The following is a 24,203-nucleotide window of genomic DNA, read 5'->3' as shown; positions in this document are numbered from 1 at the left end:
GAATAAGAGTCCTCTTGTCGCGGACGAATAATCCCTATCATTATAGCGCGGCGCAGAAGAGCCGGGCGACATTATCGGGTTTTGTGCCAGCCCAGGGCTATGGCCATGGTAAATTAGAAGTGGTCGTCAGGTCGGCGTAGTAAATCAATGAACGTCGGAGTATATGAGGATGGATCCGATGTAAGTCGTGGATGATCACCGGATTTTCGAATAGGGAAATTGGCACGCCCATTGGACGATGAATAATCTTAGGCCGATGCAAGCTCTGAAAAGCATTCCCTTGTTTCCAGTACAATTCAGCACGTGTTTAAAAGGATCGATGGATGGTGATTGAAAGACAGCGCGCACGAGATAGAGGGGGTGGGAAATGACCCGGTCGCACAATATTGGGAGAGGACTGCTGACAATGAATGAATGAATGAGTGAGTGAGGTATGTTCGACCTAGAAATTTAGGGTGTGGGGAAAGGAATTGTCTTTTTGGAGGTGGTGGAAGGAATCGAATGACAGACAAGACTGGGATTTTGGGGAAGTCGACGGGGGGGGGGGTGGTAACGGGGGGGGGAATGAGTGTAACCCCAGGCAGGCTTTAACGGAACGAATAGGGCGTTGAGCTTTTTTTGTGAGAGAACGGAAAGCTGAATGAAGTGGTGGTAAGGGTAAGTCAGTCAGTCAGTCACTGGTGGTGCAAAAGAGTTTATTATGGGTGTGTGCCACCCTAGACCAAGAAGAAATCGGTTACACTTTTTTTCACCTGTCACAATAGAGGCTTCAAATAATTTAAGAGGGAAAAAAATAAAAGATGGAAAAAGAATGATGTTATATTCATCAAATGGGGATTTGAGTTTGAGGGGAAATGAAAAATCTAGATATGCATTCATGTGGCGTAGAAGTTGTATGGTTGTATGTGGAAGTTGGGGTAAAAGTATAGTAGAAAGGGAAGTGAAGGGTCAATATACCTAGTGAAGTAGGTAGTCAGCGGTAGGTAATCCTGGTAAGAGAGATGGGAGAGAAGTAGGAAACAATAATGATGATAGTGTTGATACTTGGGACTATTAGGTTTTGTTGATTGGATTTTACATATTGTAAGGTTATATATAGGCTTAAGAGGGATTGAACTGGTATACTTTCACAGAGTACAATAACCATCTTAGGTTACCTAGAAGATATCTACTCTGTGATAAACTCAATGTTCGTTACCTAGATAATGTTTGCTTTGCTTACTCTGTACACTCTGATCAATAAAATACATGGATACTCACTAAAAAGAATGAGCCATTATTATTCACACTTGAACAGAAAAGGTCAGTCGCAAGGTTCACAGCGATCATTCAAAGTAAACCGAGTAAAGCAACAAATAAACCAATGAATGAATCTAGAATCATGCACTTTGCCCACTCCCCAAGTCAATCCAGGATTAGTACAACATATGTGAAGGCTACAGTTACATTATTCGATATCTTCTAGTGTTCTAGTGGTATTCCAAATCCATTTTATTCAACTGATTGGTTTGACTGCATGTGGCTTTTAATGGCTTTTAGTTGAATTCAAACTGTTTCATTTATGACTTGACTAAATTCCAATTCTAATGGGCCCGTTCCTCATCACCTTTTTGCAAAAGCTTGTTCATTTCCCCTCATAATGTACGTACTGGATCGTACATTATATTCCGTACATTATGAGACTACATTACATAAAATAGGAGGAGAGATTTGTCCGAAATCCGATACTTACACATACCCCATATCTTACTTCTCCCCCAAATCTAAATACGAAATCCATGTTATGTTCTGTGTTCATCTTCCGGTCACGACAGTTACAATGAGCCAATATATTCGGGGCTGGCTTTCTAGACTTGTCTATGGCCCCCCGGATTATTCTCATTCTTCTTTCACCGATTTTTACCTTTTATTGGTATCCGGATCCGATGCGATTGATGTTCCATGTTTGCTTTGAATGTAAGAAATACTATGAGTAGTGGGAAGGAAAATAAAGTGCTTACAATAATCTTTTCAACATTGAGTTTTGAACAAATACAAGGCCGCAGACATCTCCTTGGAATTCTATCGAAATCTTTTATCAGCTTCGTTCATGCGGCTCAAGTCATCTCAACCAACTCCCCCTCACTCATTTTCCCCACCATCATCATATCATATCATATTCAGAGCCTCAATCTAAGATGAATGGAACAGAAACACAATGATACACCTCCATCCTGTACACAACAGTGACATATTTATCAGCTCAGCCCAAAATACCTTGACACACCAGATTATCCATGAATCATTATCAAACCAAAGCATCATGTACGGAGTAATGTAGTAAGACGGATTTCTACTCTTTTACGCGTTACACATAAAGCTCAAGGTAGGTAGGTAGGTAGGTAGGTAGGCAAAAGTTGCCGATTCTTTCTATTGCTTTCCTTTAGCTTGGACCTTGGCATTGATATCTCGATGTTATTGAATGGTTAGAATGGATGGGTTTATGCTGTTGTGTAACGGTGATGATGGAAACACTTATTATTTGTGATTTTGCTTGGAGGTTCTTGCATATTCACTCCAACAAGGCTATGTTCTTATTTTTATTTCAGCGTTCTTTAGAAGGCTATGGTGGGTGGCCTTTGATATGAGGATATGGAAAGATAGATACATATTGGTAAGCCTGACACTCTTCATCTCCATCTTACAATCTCCATCTCGTTACACTGCATACCCATCCAAATTCTTCATAAGATGGAATAGTATGAACCTATTACCCAACCCAGCGAGTTTACCTCACCTCCCTCAAACCGCCATATTCAAACCCAATGAGTTCACCTTCACCTCTCCACCTTCAAACCCCCTCACCACACCTCACCACCCTGAAAAAACCTCACACCTCCAATCCATCCAATCCATCCCAACATCTCCTCTCCACATTCAATTCCTCGGAATTTCCTCCACAACACACCAACCAAACCAAACCAAAACCATCTCCCCCTCAAACCAAACTCCAAAAAATCCCCCATTCCATCATTTCCATCATCCTATCTACATCCAAACACCCCATCAACCTCCCCAAGTATCTCCATCCATCCAATCCCACTCAAATCCATCCATCTGGGTCCCTAATCACCCCTCCCAACAACCAACAGCCAACACCAACACAACCTCCAAACCTGAATATCTTATTACCAAACTTGTTTCGCTTGCAGATGACCACATGATAGGTAGTAGAAGAATATCTACTAGGTATTATTGAGTTTTTTGTCCGAGCTGTCGCGCGCATGCAAGATATGCAGGCTGATATTAGATGAGGTATGGATATGGGGTTTTTTTGATTCCGTTCCAGCTATTGTATAGAGAACCCGGCTCGGTGTTATGTATTGTCTTCTTATTTTGTTCTTTCAAACTGGCTACCATTTCGGATCTCTCTCTCTTTATTTTTTCTGTACAGACAGATATACTCGGAATATAGTTAGGATCTCTAGATGATGTAAAAACTCCCCTTCCACTTTCACAAATCCTCAACTGCTGTTGTATCCAACATTAGCTCAAATTATAGTTCCAACTCTGTATATACCTAGTATATCCATAAGAATATGTATATACCCATCCAAACTACCCCTCAATCCATCCCCAAACCGTTTCTAATTCATTTTCAACCCAACTTATCCCAAACCAAGTATAATGCCTCACATCCTCACCACTCTATCTCCCCTCTATCTCCCAAGGCACATTAACTTACTAATCGATAATGTGTAAAGTATATGCATATACATATACATATACATACACAGAACCAATTAAAAACAATTAATAATCTAATCCTCACCATCAATCCTTACACCTTACACCTCACACCTCATTTCTCACTCTTCACCCCTCACAACTAATTCTTCACACTCTCTACTCTCTACTCTCTACTCTCTACTCTCTACTCTCTACTACCTACTACCTACTACCTACTCAGCATACCTTACATCTTTACCCATCAAAAATAAATCATAAATTACAATCACCCAAGTCCCCAAATCCTCAATCCCCCAATAATAAATTAATCTTACATCTCACACCCCACACCAAACACCTTATACATCACCATACCAACCATACCTACCTACCTATCTACCTACCAAAACATAATATCTCTTCTAACTTCCAACTAACTCATCAATCAATCAATCAATCAATCAATCAACAACCCTCCCTAGATACCCTAATTCATTTCTAGAATCTAAATATCTACCTGTAGATAGATAGGTAGCTAGGTAGGTATTAAGTGTTTAAATCATTTTATTGATTATACGGATTCGAAATCAAAATCAAAAAGAAAGATTTGAAAAAGTTGAAAATTATAAATCATGAATAATTGATCCAGGTAAGGATGAACGATTATAGACAGGAACAGGAATATCAAAACTCAAAATGTATATAAACTTATAAATTGCCACATCAAAATGAAAAAGATCATCTTGTCTTATCTCATCTTCTTATCAATACAGTACAAATTTCTGATTCGAGCAAGTATTATAAATCCATCCTATCCCATCCTATCGACGCCATCAAGATAAAACAAACCGAATTCTCATTCATTATCTCCATTCACCATTTACCATGATCCAATCTCATACTCTAACTCATATTTCCAAAGTAGGCTTTACACCCTTAACCCTTCCAATAACCTGACTAGCAGCATATTTAGGAATAACCTCATCATCATGCAACATTTCAAATTCCTCAGTAGCATCTCTACCCATGAAGTTCATGAGTGCTTGTGGACCACCTGGATGTTCATCCAACCAATCAGATACATCCATAACAACACCCTTAACCACAACCCATAAATCTTCCTTCTTGTTATGTTTTGCTACCTCATCCATTGTGAATTCCTTTTCGGGAATTTTGAATTCGGATGGTTTGGTAGGCTTGCTAACTTTCCCTGGGTCAGATGAATCGGCTCCATTCTTCATAACAGGACCAGCTGATGTTTGGGATTGTTGGGCTACTTTATCGCCACTGCTAGAAGATTGGCTATCCCATTCTACAGAGATCTTGCCAGGTTGTGATGGATCAATGTGAAGGGAAATTTGGCCAAGACGCGATGCAGAGCTAAGGTTACCCTTGAGAGCATTCTGGAAGAGATAGTTGCTGGCAGAGTCACCTGCAACACGTCCGTAGACAACACATCCAAGTAAGGATGATCCACCAAGACGGTTGGCACCGTGAACACCTCCTGCTAGCTCACCACAGGCATAGAGACCTTCAAATGGTTTGCCTTCTTGGTTGAGAATTTGTGCATCGGCATTAATCTCAATACCACCCATTGTGAAATGAAGAACTGGCTCCATAACAGCAACATGGAAGTCATCGTCGATATCAAGAGGTCCGTTATGGAAAAACTTCTTTCCATATGGATCCTTCTCTTTGCCTTCGGCAATTTTGTTGTATTTCTTGAAGGTTCCTTGAAGATGATCTGGTGTGCAACCAATCTCTTTTGCGAGTTCCTTACCAGTCATCTTCTTCATCAGGCCACGACCGGAGTAATGACGTGTGTGAAAGTCGAGAACATTTGATGCTTTAGAGTTGAGGATGAGACGAACTGGGAATTTTCCCTTGTCCTTTTCTTTCCACATCTCACCAGAGACATAATCTCTGTGGCCAAGTTCATCACAGAAACGATCACCATCGCCATTCAAAAGAAGACCTCCCTCTCCACGGAGAGCCTCAGCAGCCAAGAATTTCCACTTGGATCCAGGATCCTTAGGGTCAACGAGACCGGTTGGATGTACCTGAACTTTGTCCATATCAATCCCGTTACCGCCGATAGCCATGACCATCTTCTGACCATCACCAGTGGCGTGTACACCGTTGGTGGATGCCAAGTCATAGGTATCAGGTCTGTGTTTCTTGAGTAAAGATGTTTCTGTGAAATCGGCCGCATATCCACCAGTGGCCAATACGACTGGTCCCTCGACAAAAGAAGGTTCACCTCCAAATTCATAATTAACACCGGTGATCTTGTTTCCTTCCTTCTTGAGCCCGGTAACTCGTGCCTTCTTGATGATTTGTACACGTTCGGGTTCGGCTTCGGCGAGTTCCTCTAACCTTTGCATCAAAGCGTATGTTATAGCCATACCGGGGAACTTCGCATCGTGTCCGCGGTGGGTTCTTGGTTGTGAGTGGCCACTGATTCTATTAGTAAATGCATACGCAGTTCATTGATGATCTTTACTTACCCTAGTCGTGATACGAGAGTCAAATCCAACCCGAAGACATCTTGAAGCCACTCTACAGCAGCGGCAGACTTATATGTCAAGACTTTGATTAAATCTGGTCGCGCCTTATCTCTTGCCGATTTCAGTGTGTCATCGTAGAACTGCTTTACGCTGTCTTGAATCTTTTGGTCGACTTGAGTTCGGGTAAGTGCTCCATTGATACCAGATGTAGCCTCTGTTGATACATTAGTCAATCGTCCATGTGAGAGTGAATGACTCTTCTACTTACTTGTCGAGTTTCCACCGAAGAAGGCTATAACAACCAGTTAGCACACGTTTGATAATTATCCAAGGCACGGATGGGTGGCGGGAGACGTCTGGGAACAATTCAGACCGATATTTGGTCAGAGGTAATGCCGGGTTCAAACATCATCGCAAGTTCAACATACCTTGCTTATCTAGAACAACAACGTTGCCACCAGCCAGATAAATGGTATGCGCAGCACTCAAACCGGATACTGAAGTCAAGATTAGCTTCAATGCACATTTAGAGGACAGAGGTAATCAAACGTACAACCACCTCCGACGACAATTACTCTAGGTGCCATATTGATTAAAATTGTAAGAGAAGAAGATGATGGGAGTGTATCAACAGTCTTTAAAAAATGAAGTTTAGGAGATAAATAATGGAAAGAAATTCAAAGAATGAGTTGTTGGGGCTTTTGTGTTTAGAAGTAGTAGTGCGCTCGTTTCTCCGCTGGAATGGGTGCCGAGGCACTGCGGATCTAAATGTTTTAGTTTGAAGAGCTAAGCTGCTAAGCAAGAAAAGTCTGATTCTGATTCGCTCAAATTCACCAAGTTGTTTATGTCAGCAGAGAGAACTGGGGAAATATTACGGAGGTATTGAGATAAAAATAATTAAAAATTCCCGCAAGCAGTATTGGGGGATGGGGTTAAACTTGGCATGCGATGGAATCTGAAGTCGATGTCAACAGCAATAGGGATTTTAGATGTATCTAGCAGGTAGCAAAATACCAAGAATTCATTCTCAAGAGTTATCGCAAAACTACACTACCATATAATTGAACTTGGCTTACAGCAATATCACGAGTCAGCATGGCAATCGTTAGTTGTTACAAAGAAAAAAGAAGACGGAAATCAAGCATGTGAAAGACGGTAGGAGCTAAGCCCCACAAAATGAATGTTAAGTTTAGCTAGTAAGTACTCCAGGTTTTCAAATTCTGGCCAGGTGTATGTAGTATGCAGTAAAATATGCGTCAGATGATTCGATCTCAGGTCATTTTTATTACTTTTCAGGGGCATGTACGATGATGCTAAGGACTTGAAGATCGGTAATGCGGATAACATGTGAAAGGATCTAGGTCCTTTTTACTGTGAGGTACGGTACTCAAAGTCCGAAGTAGTTGGCAATTAGGTTATGGAACAGAACCACCGGTGAACAGATATTTCCACAAGTGAAGTACGCAATCATCATGTTCTTTCCTTTCTACCAGGACCGATGAAACGAATGGAGATATCTCTACCTCTGTACGGGCAGATTGCAAATACTTCAACATGATACATGATCATTTGGACGGATCAATACTAGGTACTCTTTAGACATTTCATTCAAACTTGTGGCAACTCGAAATAGTCCCATCTCACAAGCACTTAAATTCCCTAGTCCTTGAGACATTTGAATGTCCATATAAACTTCGAAATCTATTCCATTACATTCAAATAAGCCTATCAAAATTACGCCTTCAATCCAAACATAACATGTGGGAATAGCGTCAAAGTTGTCTCTGCTCTCGAATAATCAGAAAGGGATCGTGATGAGTCACGTGGAGAACTCAACCAACATGCTTACCGAGGATATGCCGGTAAGATCATGTGACCCTCCGGCTCCAAACATTCAAATATCTATCGTGATACTAGGGAAGACGTATCACAGAGATTATAGTATTACAGTACATCGAATTAAAGAGGCAATTTTCGTACCGCGGTGTCGTTGAATGATGGAGAGTCAGTTGAGGAACCACCGAAAGGTGTCTTAGGTCTCGAGAAGAGCGTTCCGTAGATGAAACTTAGGAATCAAACAACCAAAATTCCTCGCATAGTTTTCAGTGTGTGGAAAGCCAACGTAGTTTTTTTCTTCTTCAATTTATGTCCCGTATATAAATTGATCTTTGTATTTTTTTCAGTTGAGAAGAGTTTGTTGACAGGAGGAGAATACGGTCCAAAGCATCAAAGTCAGGAATGTCTCGAGTCTCTAAAGATATTGTGGAAGCGGGGTAATATAAGGCCATGGAGGCTAACAATGGACTCACCCGGATGGAAAGGCTGGAAAGCCAGTTCAATGTATACCTGTCATAATCTGCAATGGCAGGCTCTTCTCCCTCGAGATTCTGTTCGAGGACGCTGGAAAACACGTCTAAGAAACGTGTGTAAGCTGAGCCACCTTCTTTTAATGTCAGTGGCTGCTGCCAGCTCCGAGGCTTGGCCCTTGACACAAGCGCAGATGGTGGTCGTCGCTGAGGGACCGGCATTGCGCGCGGGTTGAACGCCTGGTGAGAAAAAGGGTCGACAAAGCAGTCAGCGTCACCAACAATGCGGACATAAGGACTCGCATAGTGACGCATTATAGGACTAAATCAGAAGTTGAGACTATTCAGCTGGTCTCCTCTGGGCAGAATCCTGGCCTTCTGTCGAGCTAAAAACCCGACAACATGTACATCATGAGCTTCTAGGATAACACGTTATCGCTGGTAGCGCAATAGAGTGGAGTTGGTGAAATGTTCTACGAGTAATGAAACTCCTTGGTTGTTGGATCATAAGGTTGAGTCTCAGATTTGCTTTCCCAGCTACTGGCTATCTCGCAATGGCAATGGAAGCCGTCGCTCAAGTTAGAGGTCTCAAAATCACAGTATCAAGGAACTCTATTAGATCTAGCACTTTTTTTGAATTCCGAAATGCGAGCATCAGCGCCGCTCTTGTGATCCAAGACGGAAAAGACATAGGGGTTCAAGATTTTGAGCTACACACAGCCTTCCCATGGCGAAAAATATCTAGCACAAGCAAGTCAACTGACTAATGCGGCTTCTCGACATCGTCCTGGAGATCAGGCCAAAGTACACTTCATTCTTCGGGAAGTATTCGTAATGGAGTTCCGTTGCCTGTGAAAGGCACAATCGAAGTTCAGAACACAGAGAATTTCGAAAAATGGTCGTTGTCCCGTTGGTACAAAAAGTTTGCCGGAAGTGGACCTTGCTTTGGGTCGCAATTTCAGTTATTGAAAATCCTGAGACTTCTCATCGATTTTGCTTCTCTCTCCCTCTGATGTGGCAAGACTATCTCCAGGTTTTCTTGTTTAGGCGATCCGGAATTACAGGTAGCACAGGCGGCAACCTATAGCTAAGCACTCTCGAGGTCTTTCTCCCAGTCTTCATCTCCGAACTGTCGAATCAAATCTCTGGGTGTGGGATGCGACGAAGCCACGATCCGTAGCGACATGAAAGATGTTTGTCTATCTCTCTACACCGGTAAGTTGAGAGATGTAGAAAACAGTGGTAGCATACAATCTGAACGGTACGAGAAGAGGATAGTGTTCTTTACACAATTCCTATAACTTATTCTACGGCTATTTATGGGATGCTTGATCGAGGAAATTGAGGAGATGGGGAGTCCGTTCTCATTCATTCAGGTGCCGGTGCAGCCAATATTGCTGCTATCACTTTGGCCATGCGAAAAGGAGCAAATTTCCACACCACTACTAGTTCTCGATTGAAACGAGACTACCTCATCAAAGAAGTAGGTTTACTAGCAGCGAACATCGTCAACTCTCGTGATGCCTCATACAAGCGGCTCTGGGTACCCAAGAAGTCTTACTCACCGGCATGAGCCATGAAGGCTGGCAAACGGAGATCCAGCCCAAATGGAAAGGAATATGGAATTTGCACAATTTGCTCGAGGGAAATGAAGAGGACTCGGCTTTTTTCTTTTGACATCTTTGGTTTCCGGTAGTGTCGCGGCCGCAACTGAGAGCAATTACTGTCAGCGAATGAATTTCTCGAAGCCTTTGCAAGATGGCGCCTCAATCAAAAGAAAACGACTGTTTCGGTTGGTCTCGGCATAATTTCTGAAGTCGGTTATCTTCATGAAAACCCGGAGATAGAGGCTCTTCTACTGAGAAAAGGTATCCAGCCCGCGAACGAAGAGGAATTCTTGTAGGTAATCAATCTCTCCCTCAGCGGATCAGGTGGTGAAGTTGAGGCTACTAGGGTGCAAGCATCAAATGTGAACGGTGCACACATTCTGACCGGACTGAGAACCGCTTGGACTTCGTAAACTCATGGATCAAGGTTTTGATATCACGACGATTGGAAACGTGTAAGATCCCCGCTCTGCAATTTTATCAGCAGCATTGCTGGGCAACGATGAATCCGGTGATGCAGGTGGTGTTTTCCATGCAGGTGCAGCAAATGCCCCTTCGTGGCTGAAAGAGATATCTGCAACTGCAGTCAAGACTTTATTTTCGGGAGCGGACGCTCCTTCGCTCATAGAAAGCCATCTTGAGAGCTATGCGCAAACTTTTCTCCAGTATAATTCTCATGCTAGTGGACTAGATTGATATTACCGAACCTCTAGCGCAGTTCGGTATGGACAGCATGACTGCGGCGGAATTTAGCGCTTTGATTTGAGGGTGCTTTCAAAGTCGATGTTCTTTTCCTTGACCTTCTCACTAATCAGAAATTTCCTAACAGTCTGGCCGAGTCTGCTACCGAGACGTCTACAGGAAAGTAGATAGAATGGGTATTCGTTGGAAGAATGTGGCTCCGTTCATTTGTTCAATGGGGTTCGAGAGGTCACACGAAACGGAAAAGATGCACTTTGCAAGACTTATAGAACGCCCACGTTTGTTGTAAGAAATCAGATCCTTTTTGACTATATGCCAAACTCTTTGCTTTTTTTAGCCCCTTTGATAATATTCATGGTTTTATGAGAGACTTTCCGAGTATTAGAAATAACTTTCTGTGTTGGCATAAAGAATATGAAAACCCATATTCGAGAAGCTTTATCAATTATACTATTTTATCCTAAAGCAAAAATCTTTTGAATTGCTTTCAAAAGTAGTATGCTTCTCTAAGAAGTACTAGGTACATTCTCATCTTATAAGTTCTGTACACACAATCTATTATTTTTGAATGGCTCACGTAAGGTTGCCTAGATACCTATTGGTCACGCTAGGCTGTCGGCCGCTTCGGCCGCCTCTGCCAAGGTGGGCCCCACAGATGTAGCGTGCGGAGACAATCTCTGTTAGTTCGTCATCCCGCATTTCTCTATCAAGATATCAAGATTTTGGGAATCATTGCAAAATCATCAATCAATATTATGAAGATGAAATATACATACTCGATACCATTTCTTTTGACGGCAATCTTCGCTACTACTATTCTGGGTAAAGATATTGAAAGACCTCTGCTAAACAACAATCTTGGCCTCGCGATGCCTCCTAAATCCGAATCGTCTTCCGATCCTATTGGTGGGGGTGATACAATCATTCTATCAGACATTATTGGGAAAGACCGAAGTATCAATATCTTTGCAGGCTTCACAAGGGATATAGCACCCATAAGCCAGCGAATCGCAAATAATGATCAAAATACCACCATTCTTGCTCCCGTCAATTCCGCGATAATGGGTTTGCCTCGAAAACCATGGGAAGATCCGGAAGACTATGACAAACTTGGGGCGAATGCGTACGAGGGCGAAGACGGAGAAGAGAGAGCCCATAGGAATCTGCGAAGATTTGTGGAGGCTCATATCGTTCCTGCGAGTCCATGGAAGGAAGGAGAGAAAGTTAAGACTCTACATGGAGACGAAGTTTGGTGGGAGAATAAGGATGGTGTCAAACAAGTGAGTTAAGCATAATATATGCTGTCCATACTTGCTGATCTCTTTTGTAGTTGCAACCTGGGAATATCGAGGTCTCTAGCATGGCAGGTGATGTTTATAATGGACAAGTCTGGATATTGAAGGGCGTGAGAAATTATGCATAGGAACTACTTACACTTTCATTGCATAAGTTGGCGTTACTCGGAATTTGGCTTTTGAATAGCTAGTGGATTTGGCTGGGTATACATAAGTCAGATGCTTTACCCTTGCTGTTGCGCGCTGTGACGGTGAGGAAGATCTTAGCTTCTGCTTGATAATTTTATACAGCTTAACATAATGATAATGATTTCATTTACATATTTGAATCGTTGATGAGGAAAAAAAAGAAATATGAATTTTATAAGCAAATATCTCATAACTATCATAACTAGACGCGGCGCTCAGACAATATCCCGGCGATGTGCTAAAATTCGGTCTATCTAGTAGGATACATTGCCATTGGTAGCCTCGTCTCCCTAGCTTGTGTTCAGCCTTGCAACTTTAAGCCATAAATAGTATGGCGGTATTCGCCGGCACGCTAATGGAAATCATCATTGCGATCATTTGGAAATTCTTCCCGACTCAATACCGACGTTTCTCTTCCTATCGCCTTGATTTACGAATTTAGAAAGAGATTGAGTTGCTGCAAATTAAGTGGTATCTCTAACTCACACTGCAAATCGAATTCACTTCTATGGAACCACATTAACAGTGTCTACTCCATTGCGCCGGAGCATAAAGCCTTGCGCGTCGATTTGGAAACCTCGTTAGTACCTCCTACCTACTTCCTCTCTGGGACGAGATTAAATACCACATCCATGATCAAAGTTTGAGCTGGTGATATTGTATGTTAAAACCCGTCATATGCAAGAGCTAACATTCACTCCACAAACACAGCTTATCGGTCAAATTAATCGAGAATCTGATCAGCCAACAAAAAACGTCATGAATAATCAGCCACACAACGGTCCTCCAAATTTCGACCGAGATCGAGATATGGAAGAACAACTACGACAACGTGCTTTACAGCATAAGCAGGAAGATATGACGACGCAGCGCGAGCGCGACCTTGAGAGACAAGAAAGAGATCGGCAACATAGAGAGCAACAATACCAGCCAGCACCTCCGCATCAAAGCAATGCCGGCAGTATTCCATTGCACCAACCCGTAGCAAATCGGACAACTACCGCTATGCATAGTCCAGGAGGAATTCTTGCTACTCATGGCACTCCACTAGGAGCTCCAAGTGGACCTGGCAATGCCTTCGGGGGCCCGCTTCACAATGATGCAGCACGCAATCTGCAACACCATGCCCAAAACGCCGCTCAACAGCCTCAGCAGCAACACATCTTCAGCTCGGAACCCATCTTTAGCCGCGGCTCAGGTGCTCCTCAGTCAAATGCGCCACTTGGTGTTCCAGGTGTCGCAGACGTTGGATTCGGCAGGCCTCAGATAGTGTCACGAGAGACGACACAGCAGGAGGTAGCAGCCGCAAGACTGATGCCCTTTGGAGGAGGACCTGTGACTCCCGGTCACCAAATGCCTGGTCCTGCTGGTTTAACACAAGGTGGTCAACAGCCGATTCTAAATGTATGTTTTCAACATTATTCTGTTCGTTTATTATGAACGTGTTTCAGCTGTACCTTGAGAGTTTATACATAACTAATGCTTTTTAGGATGCTCTTAGCTACCTCGACCAGGTCAAAGTCCAGTTCGCAGATCAACCCGACGTTTATAACCGATTTCTTGATATCATGAAAGACTTCAAAAGTCAAGCGTAAGTTATTTCCTTTTTCAAGCTACGGTAGCAAGTTGGACATACCGCGTTCGGCATACTAACTTTGGTAATTCACTTTTAGTATTGATACTCCCGGTGTTATTAATCGAGTATCCGAACTTTTTGCAGGGCATCCAAATTTAATTCAAGGTTTCAACACATTTCTACCACCTGGATACAGAATCGAGTGCGGTGCCGACAATAATCCAAACACAATTAGAGTCACAACTCCCATGGGAACAACCGTTCAATCAATTCCAGGAGCCGGTCGTGCACTTGGTGAGACTGTAGTTAGCCACGGCAGCGGCGCAAACGGATTTTACAATCCTCAACGTCCATCAACGACTTGGCAGCAACCCCAGCATAGTATCGAAAGTCCAGAAGCAGTCTTCAGCCCGCCTCATCAGAGTGCCGCGATCCCTTATGGTCATAATCAAACACAAATTGGATCATATGAAGCACAAGCAGCAGCAGCCGCCGCCGCCGCAGCTCATCAACAACAACAACGAGGTGTCTCTCAATTAACGAACGCTGTCAGTGCGACCTTGGGTCAACCACCAAGAAACACCCAGACGCCAACACCTGGCGGTAGCTCTGGTAATTTGAATGGTTCTGGTGCGCAGCCGGGCATGGAAAAGCGCGGTCCGGTTGAGTTTAATCATGCAATAAGTTACGTCAACAAAATCAAGGTATGATTAGGATTTTTCTGCCGATCACCTTTGAAAACATACTCACCATTGCTTCAGAATCGTTTCCAAGATAAACCCGAAATATACAAACAATTTCTCGAAATCCTCCAAACATATCAACGCGAATCTAAACCCATTCAAGACGTTTATGGTCAAGTAACCACTTTGTTTGGTACTGCACCCGATCTCCTGGAAGACTTCAAACAATTTCTTCCTGAATCAGCTGCGCACGCAAAAGCTGTTGCGAAGGCGGCGGAAGAAGCAACTGCTATGCCAGATGCTTCTCAAAGTGCCCAGCTTGGAAACAGAGGTCCTTCGGGAGATACCAAATTACCAATCATGGGAAATTTCCCAATCCCTACACCTACGACTGGCAAGACAGAAAAGAAGCGCAAACCTCTCACTCAAGGATCTGGTTCGCAGATGAACAATGGTGGAGAAAGCTCTGTTCGTGGCGCCGGCACACAACCTAATAAGGTAAGATGAACCTTGAGATGTTCCTCCCGAATCCATGTTTTGCAAGATATGTTTTTAATATTTTGATTTCTGTAGCGACCGAAAACCCACCATAACAATAAGCCACTTGCTGCCGACGCTGCCGCGGTATCTCCAACTCTGACGCCCATTGTACCCGAACCACTTCCTCCTGCGTCTATGTCCGCCGCTAGTTCTGAAGAATTAGCCTTCTTTGATCGTGTAAAGAAATATATCGGCAACAAGTCCACCATGAACGAGTTTCTGAAGCTCTGCAACCTTTTCTCCCAAGACCTCATAGATCGAAATGTTCTAGTTTTCAAAGTTAGCAATTTTATCGGTGGAAGTGCAGATCTGATGAACTGGTTCAAAGCTTTTGTTGGCTATGAAGGAGTCGACGAGGTTATAGACAATCGGCCAAAGGCTCCGACGGGAAGAGTTGCATTGAGTAATTGTCGAGGCTTAGGACCGAGTTATCGGTTGTTACCGAAAAGAGCAAGTCCTCCACTACCTCCATACTTTTAACTTCAGCACATTCAATTATCGTTTCATAGATCATGAATTTTGTTTAGTAAATGAGGATTGTTTGCTAATATTCCATTAACAGGAACGATTGAAGCCTTGCAGTGGTCGGGATGAGATGTGCCATGCTGTGCTCAATGACGACTGGGCTTCACACCCTACCTGGGCGTCAGAAGATTCGGGTTTCGTAGCCCACAGAAAGAACATTTTCGAGGAAGGCCTACACCGCATTGAAGAAGAACGTCACGACTATGACTTCAACATTGAATGCAACGCCAAAGTAATACAACTTCTGGAACCAATTGCCCAGCAAATCGTTGCTATGGATCCAGCCGAGAGACAGAATTTCCGCATGCCTAATACTGCTGGTCCAAACCAAGCCATTTACAAGCGTGTGTTGAAAAAGATCTACGGTACCGAAAAAGGTCCACAAGTTGTTTCTGATCTCATCCAGGATCCTTGTGCTGTATTGCCTGTAATCTTAGCACGGCTCAAGCAGAAGGATGAAGAATGGACTTTTACTAGAGTAAGTATTATCCATACCAATAATGCAAAATTTCTAATATCATTATCAGCGTGAATGGAATCCAGTTTGGGGTGCACAAGGTAGTGTCATGTACTTGAAAAGTCTCGATCATATGGGCATCCATGTCAAGCAAGCCGACAAGAAGCATTTTGCCGCAAAGCATTTGGTAGATTCTATAAAGACGAAGCACGAGGAACAACGTCGTCTTAGAAGTTCTAGAGGTCCCACACCAAAATACCAGTACTCGTATCAATTTGCTGATCAGGAGGTAATCGGTCAACTTCTACACGTCATGATCGTTTATGCCTGTAATGCAAACCAACACAGTAGCTCAGAGCGTCGACGAATTTCCGACTTCTTCGAGAAGTTCATATCTACATTCTTTGACCTACCTGACGAATTTGTTGCACGTCATACCGCTGACATTGACCGTGGAACTCCTGACGACGAGTACGAAGATATTGCACCAGCCGAGCTCTCCAATGGTCGAGGCAGACGGCCAGTCAATGGGAAGAAAGCAGACTTACGACGAGGGGTACTTGATAGAGGTCGAAATGGAACAAGGGGCCGTGCACAGAAGGAGGATAGCGCTACCGGCAGCAAAGAATCTACACCGGATGTTGATTCTAACATTGACGAAGAAGTCGCGGATGTCACCGACGACAGAACCATTACTGAAGTCACCAATGAGCGTTGGGCTGCCGTGCCAGGTGCAGTTGCTGTTCAAGGAACAAAACCTCTCGAATCCGACGACTTGGAAATGAAAGCGGATCAGCCATTCCAACGTGATTGGTACAATTTATACTGCAATCAGACCGTGTTTGTATTCTTCAGTATCTTCCAAACTCTCTATCAACGATTCAAGGATATCAAAGATGCAGAGAGCTCCGCAAGAGCAGAAATAGAACGTGCAAAGAGTGGCAAGCCTGCGAAACAAATCGGTCTGCTAAGTGATAGAAACGATGATTTTACAAGTATTGAAGATGGCGAGACCTGCTACTCCAAAGTTTTAAACCATGTCGAAAAATTCATCAAAGGCGAGATTGAAGAAACCAAGTACCAGGACTATCTCCGGCATTATTATTTGCAGACTGGATGGAAAATCTACACCATTACCGATCTTCTCAAGAGTCTTTGTCGCCTTGGTTCCATTTGCTCCTCTCCCGATTCTAAGGAGAAGACACCGGATCTCATTGATCAATTCCTCCGGAACAGAGAATCAAAAGAAACATCGTATAACATTGAGATAAATCTACGGAAGCAGGCTGATAAATATATCAAGGATTCAGAATTGTTCTTGATCAGATGGGTACGAAATTTCCGTTTCTTCCTTATACGTATTTACTAACAAGATACTAGTACCCCAAAAAGAGTGAAGCCCACATCACAGTGGGTTCATCGTGATGAAACTACTTTTGATTTAGATATCATGCAGAGAAAGGAGCGTTGGCAGTACTATACATCTTCTTATGTCCGCATTGAACCGACCGAAGGCGTACCCCGCAGGCTTCTTCGCAAGAGCCTCCTAACCCGCAATTTGCCATCGGGAGACACAGATTCGGAGGACGGCTCTAACCAGCGGAAACCCCTTATTTGGGGCGAAGATTTAACACTTAGAATTTGTGTGAATAGCTACAAGATCATCTACAAGGAACCCGGCGTAGAATACTTCATATATGCTGATAAGGCTTTAGGAGATGGTGAGACTAGACAGAGATTAAAGAAAGTTGAGGAGTCAAGGAATCAAAGATTTCATGAGAAATTCGGGATGAACAATCAATGGATGAAGGAAAAGAGCCACGAGGAGGTGAGCAGGATCAATCAGGAATTCAGGAGATGGGTTAATGAGGGTGTCCTCCCGTCGGCGCAGGCTACTGGCGCCAGTATCAGTGCAGCTTCCGGCGCAGCATTGGCGGCACTGCCTTCAGCTACAGCTGCAGCAGCCGTAGATAATGAAGTTGATATGGCTGGCTAATTCCGGAAGGTACTTTGTGTCATAACGAGGCTGGACATGGGAGGAGTTCTGGAAAGGTTTTATTACGGCATCTCTTTTGATTTCGACTTTTTATCTTACGTTTAGCAAAGTTCAAAGAGCTCGAATTCCTCTAGCCATGTGGCTTTCATGGATTTCTTTGCGAAGGCTGGCATGGATATCTCGTTCTATGAAATGAGAGCATTTGGACTTGCTAGAGTACCTAGTAGTCTCCTGCTTCTATTTCTTAGTAAAAACTGGTAACTTGGTCATGTTTTTAAATATTGTATGATAGACTAAATTCACTAAGTTCAAGGGATCTGTGCTTGAAGAGTGCCGTGTAGTGTGAAATGACAATGAAGCATGATAGGTGAATCTAATAAATTGCTTCTAATACCTATGTTGAGTCAGTTCTACACGACCATAGTGCCTAGCATATGGACGTCGCAAGTGTGGCTGTATGGCATCTATTAGTATCCATTCCTAAATAATTAATAAACATTGAAATTCGCATCACACATCGCATGATTCCGATACCTTTTCCTATCTCCAGATCTGTATGTATGCCTACGTTGCTTCTAGGTACCTACCGTATTTCCTTCTCACTTCTACTATAGACCAGTCCGATAAATATACTCTGGTGAAAGCACGGCGGTTTTTCAGCTATAGTTTACTGCTTCCCAAGAGTATACAAATATAAAAGGAGTAAAATAGTTTCACACTGGCCTCATGTCACCGAGATAAGATTTTGGCTTCATAGAACTACTGGTATTGTTATGCATTCACAAGCTATGCGTATATTCGCATTTTATTTCCCCGCTCACCCCTTTCATAAAAGGTTAAAATATATATGTCCCGTAAAGTTCCTGGTATCAATCATCAAGCATTCCTTCCCTGCCATCCCACACCAAAAAAAGAAAAAATAAGAAACCGTTTTTAAACCAGCGAATCTTAATCTACTGAGCAGTAACCCCGCTCTTACTCGCAATATCTTTCTCACTACTACGCTCAGTCGGTGGCGTCTCAACCCCATCTTCCTTCACACCCTCCACATATGTAGCTTCGGGTCTATGATGTCTACTTGGATGTTGTTTTCCTGTAATATCGAGATAGATCGCCTTTGCTGTTCTCGCCAACGAATGTCGACCCTCGAAGACGGGATAGACACCTACGGTTAGCGTACTGCCGATCAACCAGATAATACCCACGACAACCCATCCGGTGAAGAATTTCTCTGAGAAAACATAGCCGCTGCCGTACATGGGCATGGGCCATAATATCAATAGCGCAAGTGTAAGAATGACGGTCATAGCCTTTGCGATTTTGGAAGCTCGCAGAAGTTTGATTTGTTCAAGAGCTTCTTCCGCGGCTGATGCATGTGTCTCGCCTGGTACTAGTTCGAGATCTACATCGGCTTCCTCTGCTAAATCGTGATCGTCGCCTCTGCGGATTTCGGCCATTGATTTCCAGTCGTATTTATCCCAGCCGAAGATTAGGGTGAATAAGGGTGTGAAGATGAGAGGGGAGAGAAGGGCCGTGACGTTTCCTGCTAACATGGGGTTGTTGGAACCGGTGCAATCGACATCCAGGGTGCCGCATTGTTTCTTGGCGGTGACGAGCCAGGCGATGACGGCGCAGATGAGGCCTAGAGGAGGAGTGAGTGTGGCGGCCCATTTGTTGTGACCAGCCCACATGATTGTCAGAGTTGCGGGAATCACGGCCGAGGAGATGATTACACCCATCATTAGGTAGAGATAGCCCATGGAGATACCAGCATAGTATAAACCTGTTGAGAAAGCAGCCATGAATAACCCAAATCCGATGACCATTGCATGACTCATGTAAATCAATCTCTTTCCGCTTGCGCCGGGGTTGAAATATGTTTGATAGATATCATATGTGAAGATGGAAGAAACGGCGATGAGCTCGGCAGATGATGCCGATGTAACGGCCATGAAGACGATCAAAAGTGTGCAGACGGCACCGCCGCTTCCGAGGAGAGCAACGGCGGCATATGGGAGTACGAGACCTGCTGAGACATCTGCCGGATCCATGCGATTGGGATAGGTGGGAAAGACGGGATTGCCTTCGAGAGCAATGGCTGCTAGACCCATGGTTGTCGCACAGAGCCATGGGATGGCAAACCAAGATACTCCACCCATGATGTATCCCGGAAGGGCGTGAACTGGAGATGCTGCGATGGCCTTGTTATAGTAACCATTGTCCAAGAAGACGGTTCCGAAATTTCCAACAATGTTGATCACGAAGAAGATAGCGCCTTCTGACGATTTCATGGTAAGATAGCTACCACCGGAATTGCCCTCGACTGGATGCTCAGCAGCTGCCTTAATTAAAAGATCAAAGACTGCTTTCGGAGATCCCAGTACGTCGCTTGTTGCGTAGGCGCTGAAGGCGAAGATTAGGATGATAATCAAAAGCATAAAGGTATGCACCCAGTCGGTGAGGAAAGTGGCTTTGATACCACCGAACATGGTGTACATGACGACACCTAGTGGTAAAAGGAAGCATGCTAAGAGATGTAAGTAGTTGGTCATTGGATCTCCAAAGGTTTTCTCTTACCCGCCGCTGTAGGCATTCCAGTCAAAGAGGACACCACAGCTGCACCGCCAAGGCAAAAGCATTGCAGTAACAAGAATGTTTGTCATTAAACCAAAGATGGTAAAGACAATATGAGCAAGTACTCCATATCTAGCTTTGATAATCTCGAGGAAAGTCTACGCTGTATCAGTATGTTTCTATCCCTGCTGGATTGCCCAAACCTACGTGAGCATTTGGTGCTCTTCTCTTCAACTCAATGGCAATAGTCGCAAACAATAAGATCTGAACAGTGGCTCCAGATGCATACCAAAAAGGTCCGGAAACACCATACTTGTATGCAACACCGGAGCTTTGCAGCAGTGTAGCAGCCCAAGTCCATGACGATACCACTGCAGATGCAACCAAGCCTGATTTCACTGTTCTTCCAGCTGTGCTAAACATTTCTGATGTTTGCAATTCATGATTATACCGTTTGAGGATCCATGTTACAAGGATCTAGTTAAGTCAAGAGTTAGTTTGAGACCCAATTGTAGCAGTTAGGATCTAAAACTTACCATGCCAAATGCGAAAAGAGCTCCCAGGCCAAGGACAATTCCATATCCCCAGCCAGAGTTGAGTGGAGGTGCGATTGGCATACTTGTTGAGAGGGTATATTCCACCCAATGCAATGGACAAAATGTTGTACTCACAGAGCTTCTAATCAGAATCTACGAATGTGACACGGGAGGGGACAAGCTGCATATTATATGGTATCGTACTGGTACAAGGGAGGGTTTCTTGTGGTACTGATAACTGTGATACTAACCATTCACTGGAAGACCGAACCTTTTTTTGGCAGACATGATGTCTTGGTATTGTGACCTACATGAGTTGCTCACCATATAGTGAATAATAGATGTTTATGAGAAAAAGTCGTTATCACAGCGCAAATCTGGCGTCTATCTGAAAGATAACGTTGAATAATGGTAATTTTATCGAATAAAAACATATGGATTAGGTTCCTCAGATCCTTGCTGTCTGACTGCATCAGCGGAAGCTTGGACATTTGGGGTTAAGCGATTGTTGTGATAGATAAAGATTAGCCCACCAGTGGCCCTTGATTGGCTGCTGTAGAATTGATAAGGACCAATTTCTCAAAAGCCATCGATAAGGAAACTTGAGCTGCCCTGAAATAGTAGAGAAGTGCAAAAGACAGGGAAAAGAGTTTAAGTTATGAACAGATGGCGACATCGAGCGGGGTAGGATCATAAATCGACAGTAAGATGTTCTTCAAAGCATTCCGATACCGCAATACTGCCCAGTACTCCACGAAAACCAAATTCATTCAGACTTCCTTCCGCTCAGTCAGATACGGGACGCCCCGATATTTTGACCCCACGGAGAAGCAGACCTCCACGGGGGATGAAAACAAAAGCACCTGCATCTGCATATTGGTTCGAGGCCTTGTCACTGCCTCCAAGCACCAATCAAAAGAAAATTCTTCTGAGCCTCTCTTCTAAGTGTAGGGAAATGGATATCTGGAAAACCAATCAACAAAGTGATACATAGTTTGATACCACTCCCCTGCATTGGCAGGCTTGTCCAATCTCTTCCCAGTGGGTATTCATCTGAATATTTGGCTTTCACTCGTCCCAAGCACCATATACATGCATGTTGAGAATGTTTAGACAACCAAGGGAAGATCCCTGAATCCAATTTCCATCTGTGTAAGTCATTCCAGAATTTGGCAAATTAAACGAACGATAATATATAGATAACAAGAACCTGAAACTTCAGGATATGGAGAACAATGATTCATTAATAATCCTCCTAAAAATAAAAGGTCAACTTGATTCTTGCCCAAAATCAGAATTTCGCCAAAAGCATCAACCCATCCCAATGATCCACTATGAAACTCCATCCCAAGCCGTCTCCGAATCATCCCTCTTTCCGGCCTGATATATCCTGAGACCCATATTTGTTGATACAATTTTGGTATATCCTCAACTCAAGCTCGTCTTACAGCTTCCATTCCCTTTCTCGATCAACAACCCCAAGAAGTAATTTATGCGTACTGCATAGGCTGTTGTGGTTTCCCACCTGGCGGACCTCCTCCCCATCCAGGATTCGCAGGGCCACCACCGCCACCGGGCGGCGGCTGATTCTGTAATGGCACTTGACCTCCTCCATTTATTTGAGATTGTACATCTGGTCGATTTTGAAGTGGTTGCGCGAAATTGCAGATCGAGCAGACGACATCTTCGTAGGCATGGAAGCTCAATGGCAAAACTGGAATGAAGCAGAAGGTAAACCACGGATGTCTCTTTATGACTTTGGCTGAATAATTTCCCTAATCAAATAAATCAGATGTTGAAAGAGTGGAGAGTTAAACAAATACATACGCAGTTATGACATTGGCATAATACATTCTCATATCCTTGAAGCTGGGAAGAGAACTCTGGGTAAGTGTCAGCTAAAGAATGATGAACTCTTGATGATGGAAGCTCTCATACCATGTTCTCCACAGGTGAAAATGAAGCACATTTCGATGAAGATCCTGTCTCTGAGGTAAATGTTGATGGATTTTATCTTTCCCCAGGAATTCAATTAATCTATGATGAGCAATAATGAATATAAATATCAAATACGTTACTTATTGGTATGCGAATGAGGCGCGTCATATAATCATCAGCAAGGATTGAGGCTGTGCAATGCGGTGCACGATCACGTTCGGGAATCCAGGCATGTTCTCTTCCATTATTAAGGGCTTTCAATTGGCGCTAAGACTACGGTTGGCGCTAAGCAATCTCTTAGCGAGTTTTTTTTGGATGGAGTCATAAACTCAAAATCTTCTGTTGAATTTCTTTCTCTTTTCTCTTCAAGCGTCGTCCTCATCAACGCTGCGTTTCTATGCTACAAACAGATATACTTGTTTACTCAAGTGTATCAGGTCGCTTGCGATCAATTATTTGCATATGAGAAATTCGGAGTACTCTTCAAAATTACCTGTTCCTTTTTCTTTGGACAAAGATGAACAGGTCTGCCCGTGAGGGTTCGGCGTGATTTCACGTCTGCAATTGGCATCAGAAAAGCAGGGCATGGTCACTCTCTATATATCAAATCCGTAAGGAGGAGAGAAAAGAGTTGTGTGCTATTGTTCCTATGGGAGAGCCGTTGCGAAGATTGTGTGTGCTGAGGCATGACACTTAAGTGCAATACGTGGCGTGCTAGACTTGTCATTACTTCGGTGATGACAAGTTGAGTACAATTCGATTCCGATTACTCTGTTGAGGACGACGCTTCAACTTTTTTTTCTTAGGTCAGTGATCGCATTTCACCTTTTGAATTAGGATACTACTAATGAATTCGAATCTTTCATTCATACTCAGTTTCGGTACTATGAAACCTTCGACCGACTATCTCCTTTCAAAATCGACCAATGCAACCTCCGCGAACACTCCGTAATCCTATTGTGACGACCTATGATGAGGACGAACTCTCCACGTCTCCTCCCCCTTTCTCAACTGTGTACAATTTTTTGCTACTCTCCAGCAAACTGAACAATCCATTCAATTCG

At 43.4% G+C, this 24,203-nt stretch overlaps 8 protein-coding genes across 8 annotated transcripts; 4 read left to right on the top strand and 4 right to left on the bottom strand.

Moving 5' to 3' along the window:
- Window positions 1-4,616: 4,616 nt before the first annotated feature.
- Window positions 4,617-6,802, bottom strand: SS1G_06222 (hypothetical protein; the record flags this gene model as incomplete). The annotated part of the gene is made up of 5 exons (XM_001593250.1): window positions 4,617-6,165; window positions 6,216-6,429; window positions 6,484-6,507; window positions 6,644-6,712; window positions 6,769-6,802. The coding sequence occupies 5 exons, from the start codon at window positions 6,800-6,802 to the stop codon at window positions 4,617-4,619; spliced, it is 1,890 nt and encodes a 629-aa protein (XP_001593300.1).
- Window positions 6,803-8,056: 1,254 nt separating this feature from the next.
- Window positions 8,057-8,757, top strand: SS1G_06221 (predicted protein; the record flags this gene model as incomplete). The annotated part of the gene is made up of 3 exons (XM_001593249.1): window positions 8,057-8,077; window positions 8,537-8,555; window positions 8,672-8,757. 3 exons carry the CDS (start codon window positions 8,057-8,059, stop codon window positions 8,755-8,757), a joined length of 126 nt encoding a protein of 41 aa, XP_001593299.1.
- A 318-nt stretch (window positions 8,758-9,075) lies between these two features.
- SS1G_06220 (hypothetical protein) lies at window positions 9,076-9,288 on the top strand (the record flags this gene model as incomplete). Its single annotated transcript, XM_001593248.1, has 1 exon — window positions 9,076-9,288. One exon carries the CDS (start codon window positions 9,076-9,078, stop codon window positions 9,286-9,288), a length of 213 nt encoding a protein of 70 aa, XP_001593298.1.
- A 790-nt stretch (window positions 9,289-10,078) lies between these two features.
- On the bottom strand, window positions 10,079-10,201 carry SS1G_06219 (hypothetical protein; the record flags this gene model as incomplete). Its single annotated transcript, XM_001593247.1, has 1 exon — window positions 10,079-10,201. One exon carries the CDS (start codon window positions 10,199-10,201, stop codon window positions 10,079-10,081), a length of 123 nt encoding a protein of 40 aa, XP_001593297.1.
- Window positions 10,202-11,585: 1,384 nt separating this feature from the next.
- On the top strand, window positions 11,586-12,253 carry SS1G_06218 (hypothetical protein; the record flags this gene model as incomplete). Its single annotated transcript, XM_001593246.1, has 2 exons — window positions 11,586-12,110; window positions 12,161-12,253. 2 exons carry the CDS (start codon window positions 11,586-11,588, stop codon window positions 12,251-12,253), a joined length of 618 nt encoding a protein of 205 aa, XP_001593296.1.
- A 392-nt stretch (window positions 12,254-12,645) lies between these two features.
- Window positions 12,646-18,091, top strand: SS1G_06217 (hypothetical protein; the record flags this gene model as incomplete). The annotated part of the gene is made up of 10 exons (XM_001593245.1): window positions 12,646-12,651; window positions 13,026-13,718; window positions 13,805-13,905; window positions 13,988-14,594; window positions 14,652-15,071; window positions 15,147-15,392; window positions 15,676-16,116; window positions 16,166-17,425; window positions 17,476-17,505; window positions 17,552-18,091. 10 exons carry the CDS (start codon window positions 12,646-12,648, stop codon window positions 18,089-18,091), a joined length of 4,344 nt encoding a protein of 1,447 aa, XP_001593295.1.
- Window positions 18,092-19,044: 953 nt separating this feature from the next.
- On the bottom strand, window positions 19,045-21,282 carry SS1G_06216 (hypothetical protein; the record flags this gene model as incomplete). The annotated part of the gene is made up of 4 exons (XM_001593244.1): window positions 19,045-20,618; window positions 20,760-20,823; window positions 20,873-21,142; window positions 21,202-21,282. 4 exons carry the CDS (start codon window positions 21,280-21,282, stop codon window positions 19,045-19,047), a joined length of 1,989 nt encoding a protein of 662 aa, XP_001593294.1.
- Window positions 21,283-22,691: 1,409 nt separating this feature from the next.
- SS1G_06215 (hypothetical protein) lies at window positions 22,692-23,170 on the bottom strand (the record flags this gene model as incomplete). The annotated part of the gene is made up of 3 exons (XM_001593243.1): window positions 22,692-22,976; window positions 23,029-23,084; window positions 23,140-23,170. The coding sequence occupies 3 exons, from the start codon at window positions 23,168-23,170 to the stop codon at window positions 22,692-22,694; spliced, it is 372 nt and encodes a 123-aa protein (XP_001593293.1).
- Between the last annotated feature and the right edge of the window lie 1,033 nt (window positions 23,171-24,203).

The sequence above is a fragment of the Sclerotinia sclerotiorum genome, genomic scaffold, assembly GCF_000146945.2.
Source record: "Sclerotinia sclerotiorum 1980 UF-70 scaffold_7 genomic scaffold, whole genome shotgun sequence".
Lineage (NCBI taxonomy): Eukaryota > Fungi > Ascomycota > Leotiomycetes > Helotiales > Sclerotiniaceae > Sclerotinia > Sclerotinia sclerotiorum.
The sequence above is the reverse complement of the archived record's forward strand: the minus strand, read 5'-3'. Positions and strand labels throughout refer to the sequence as shown.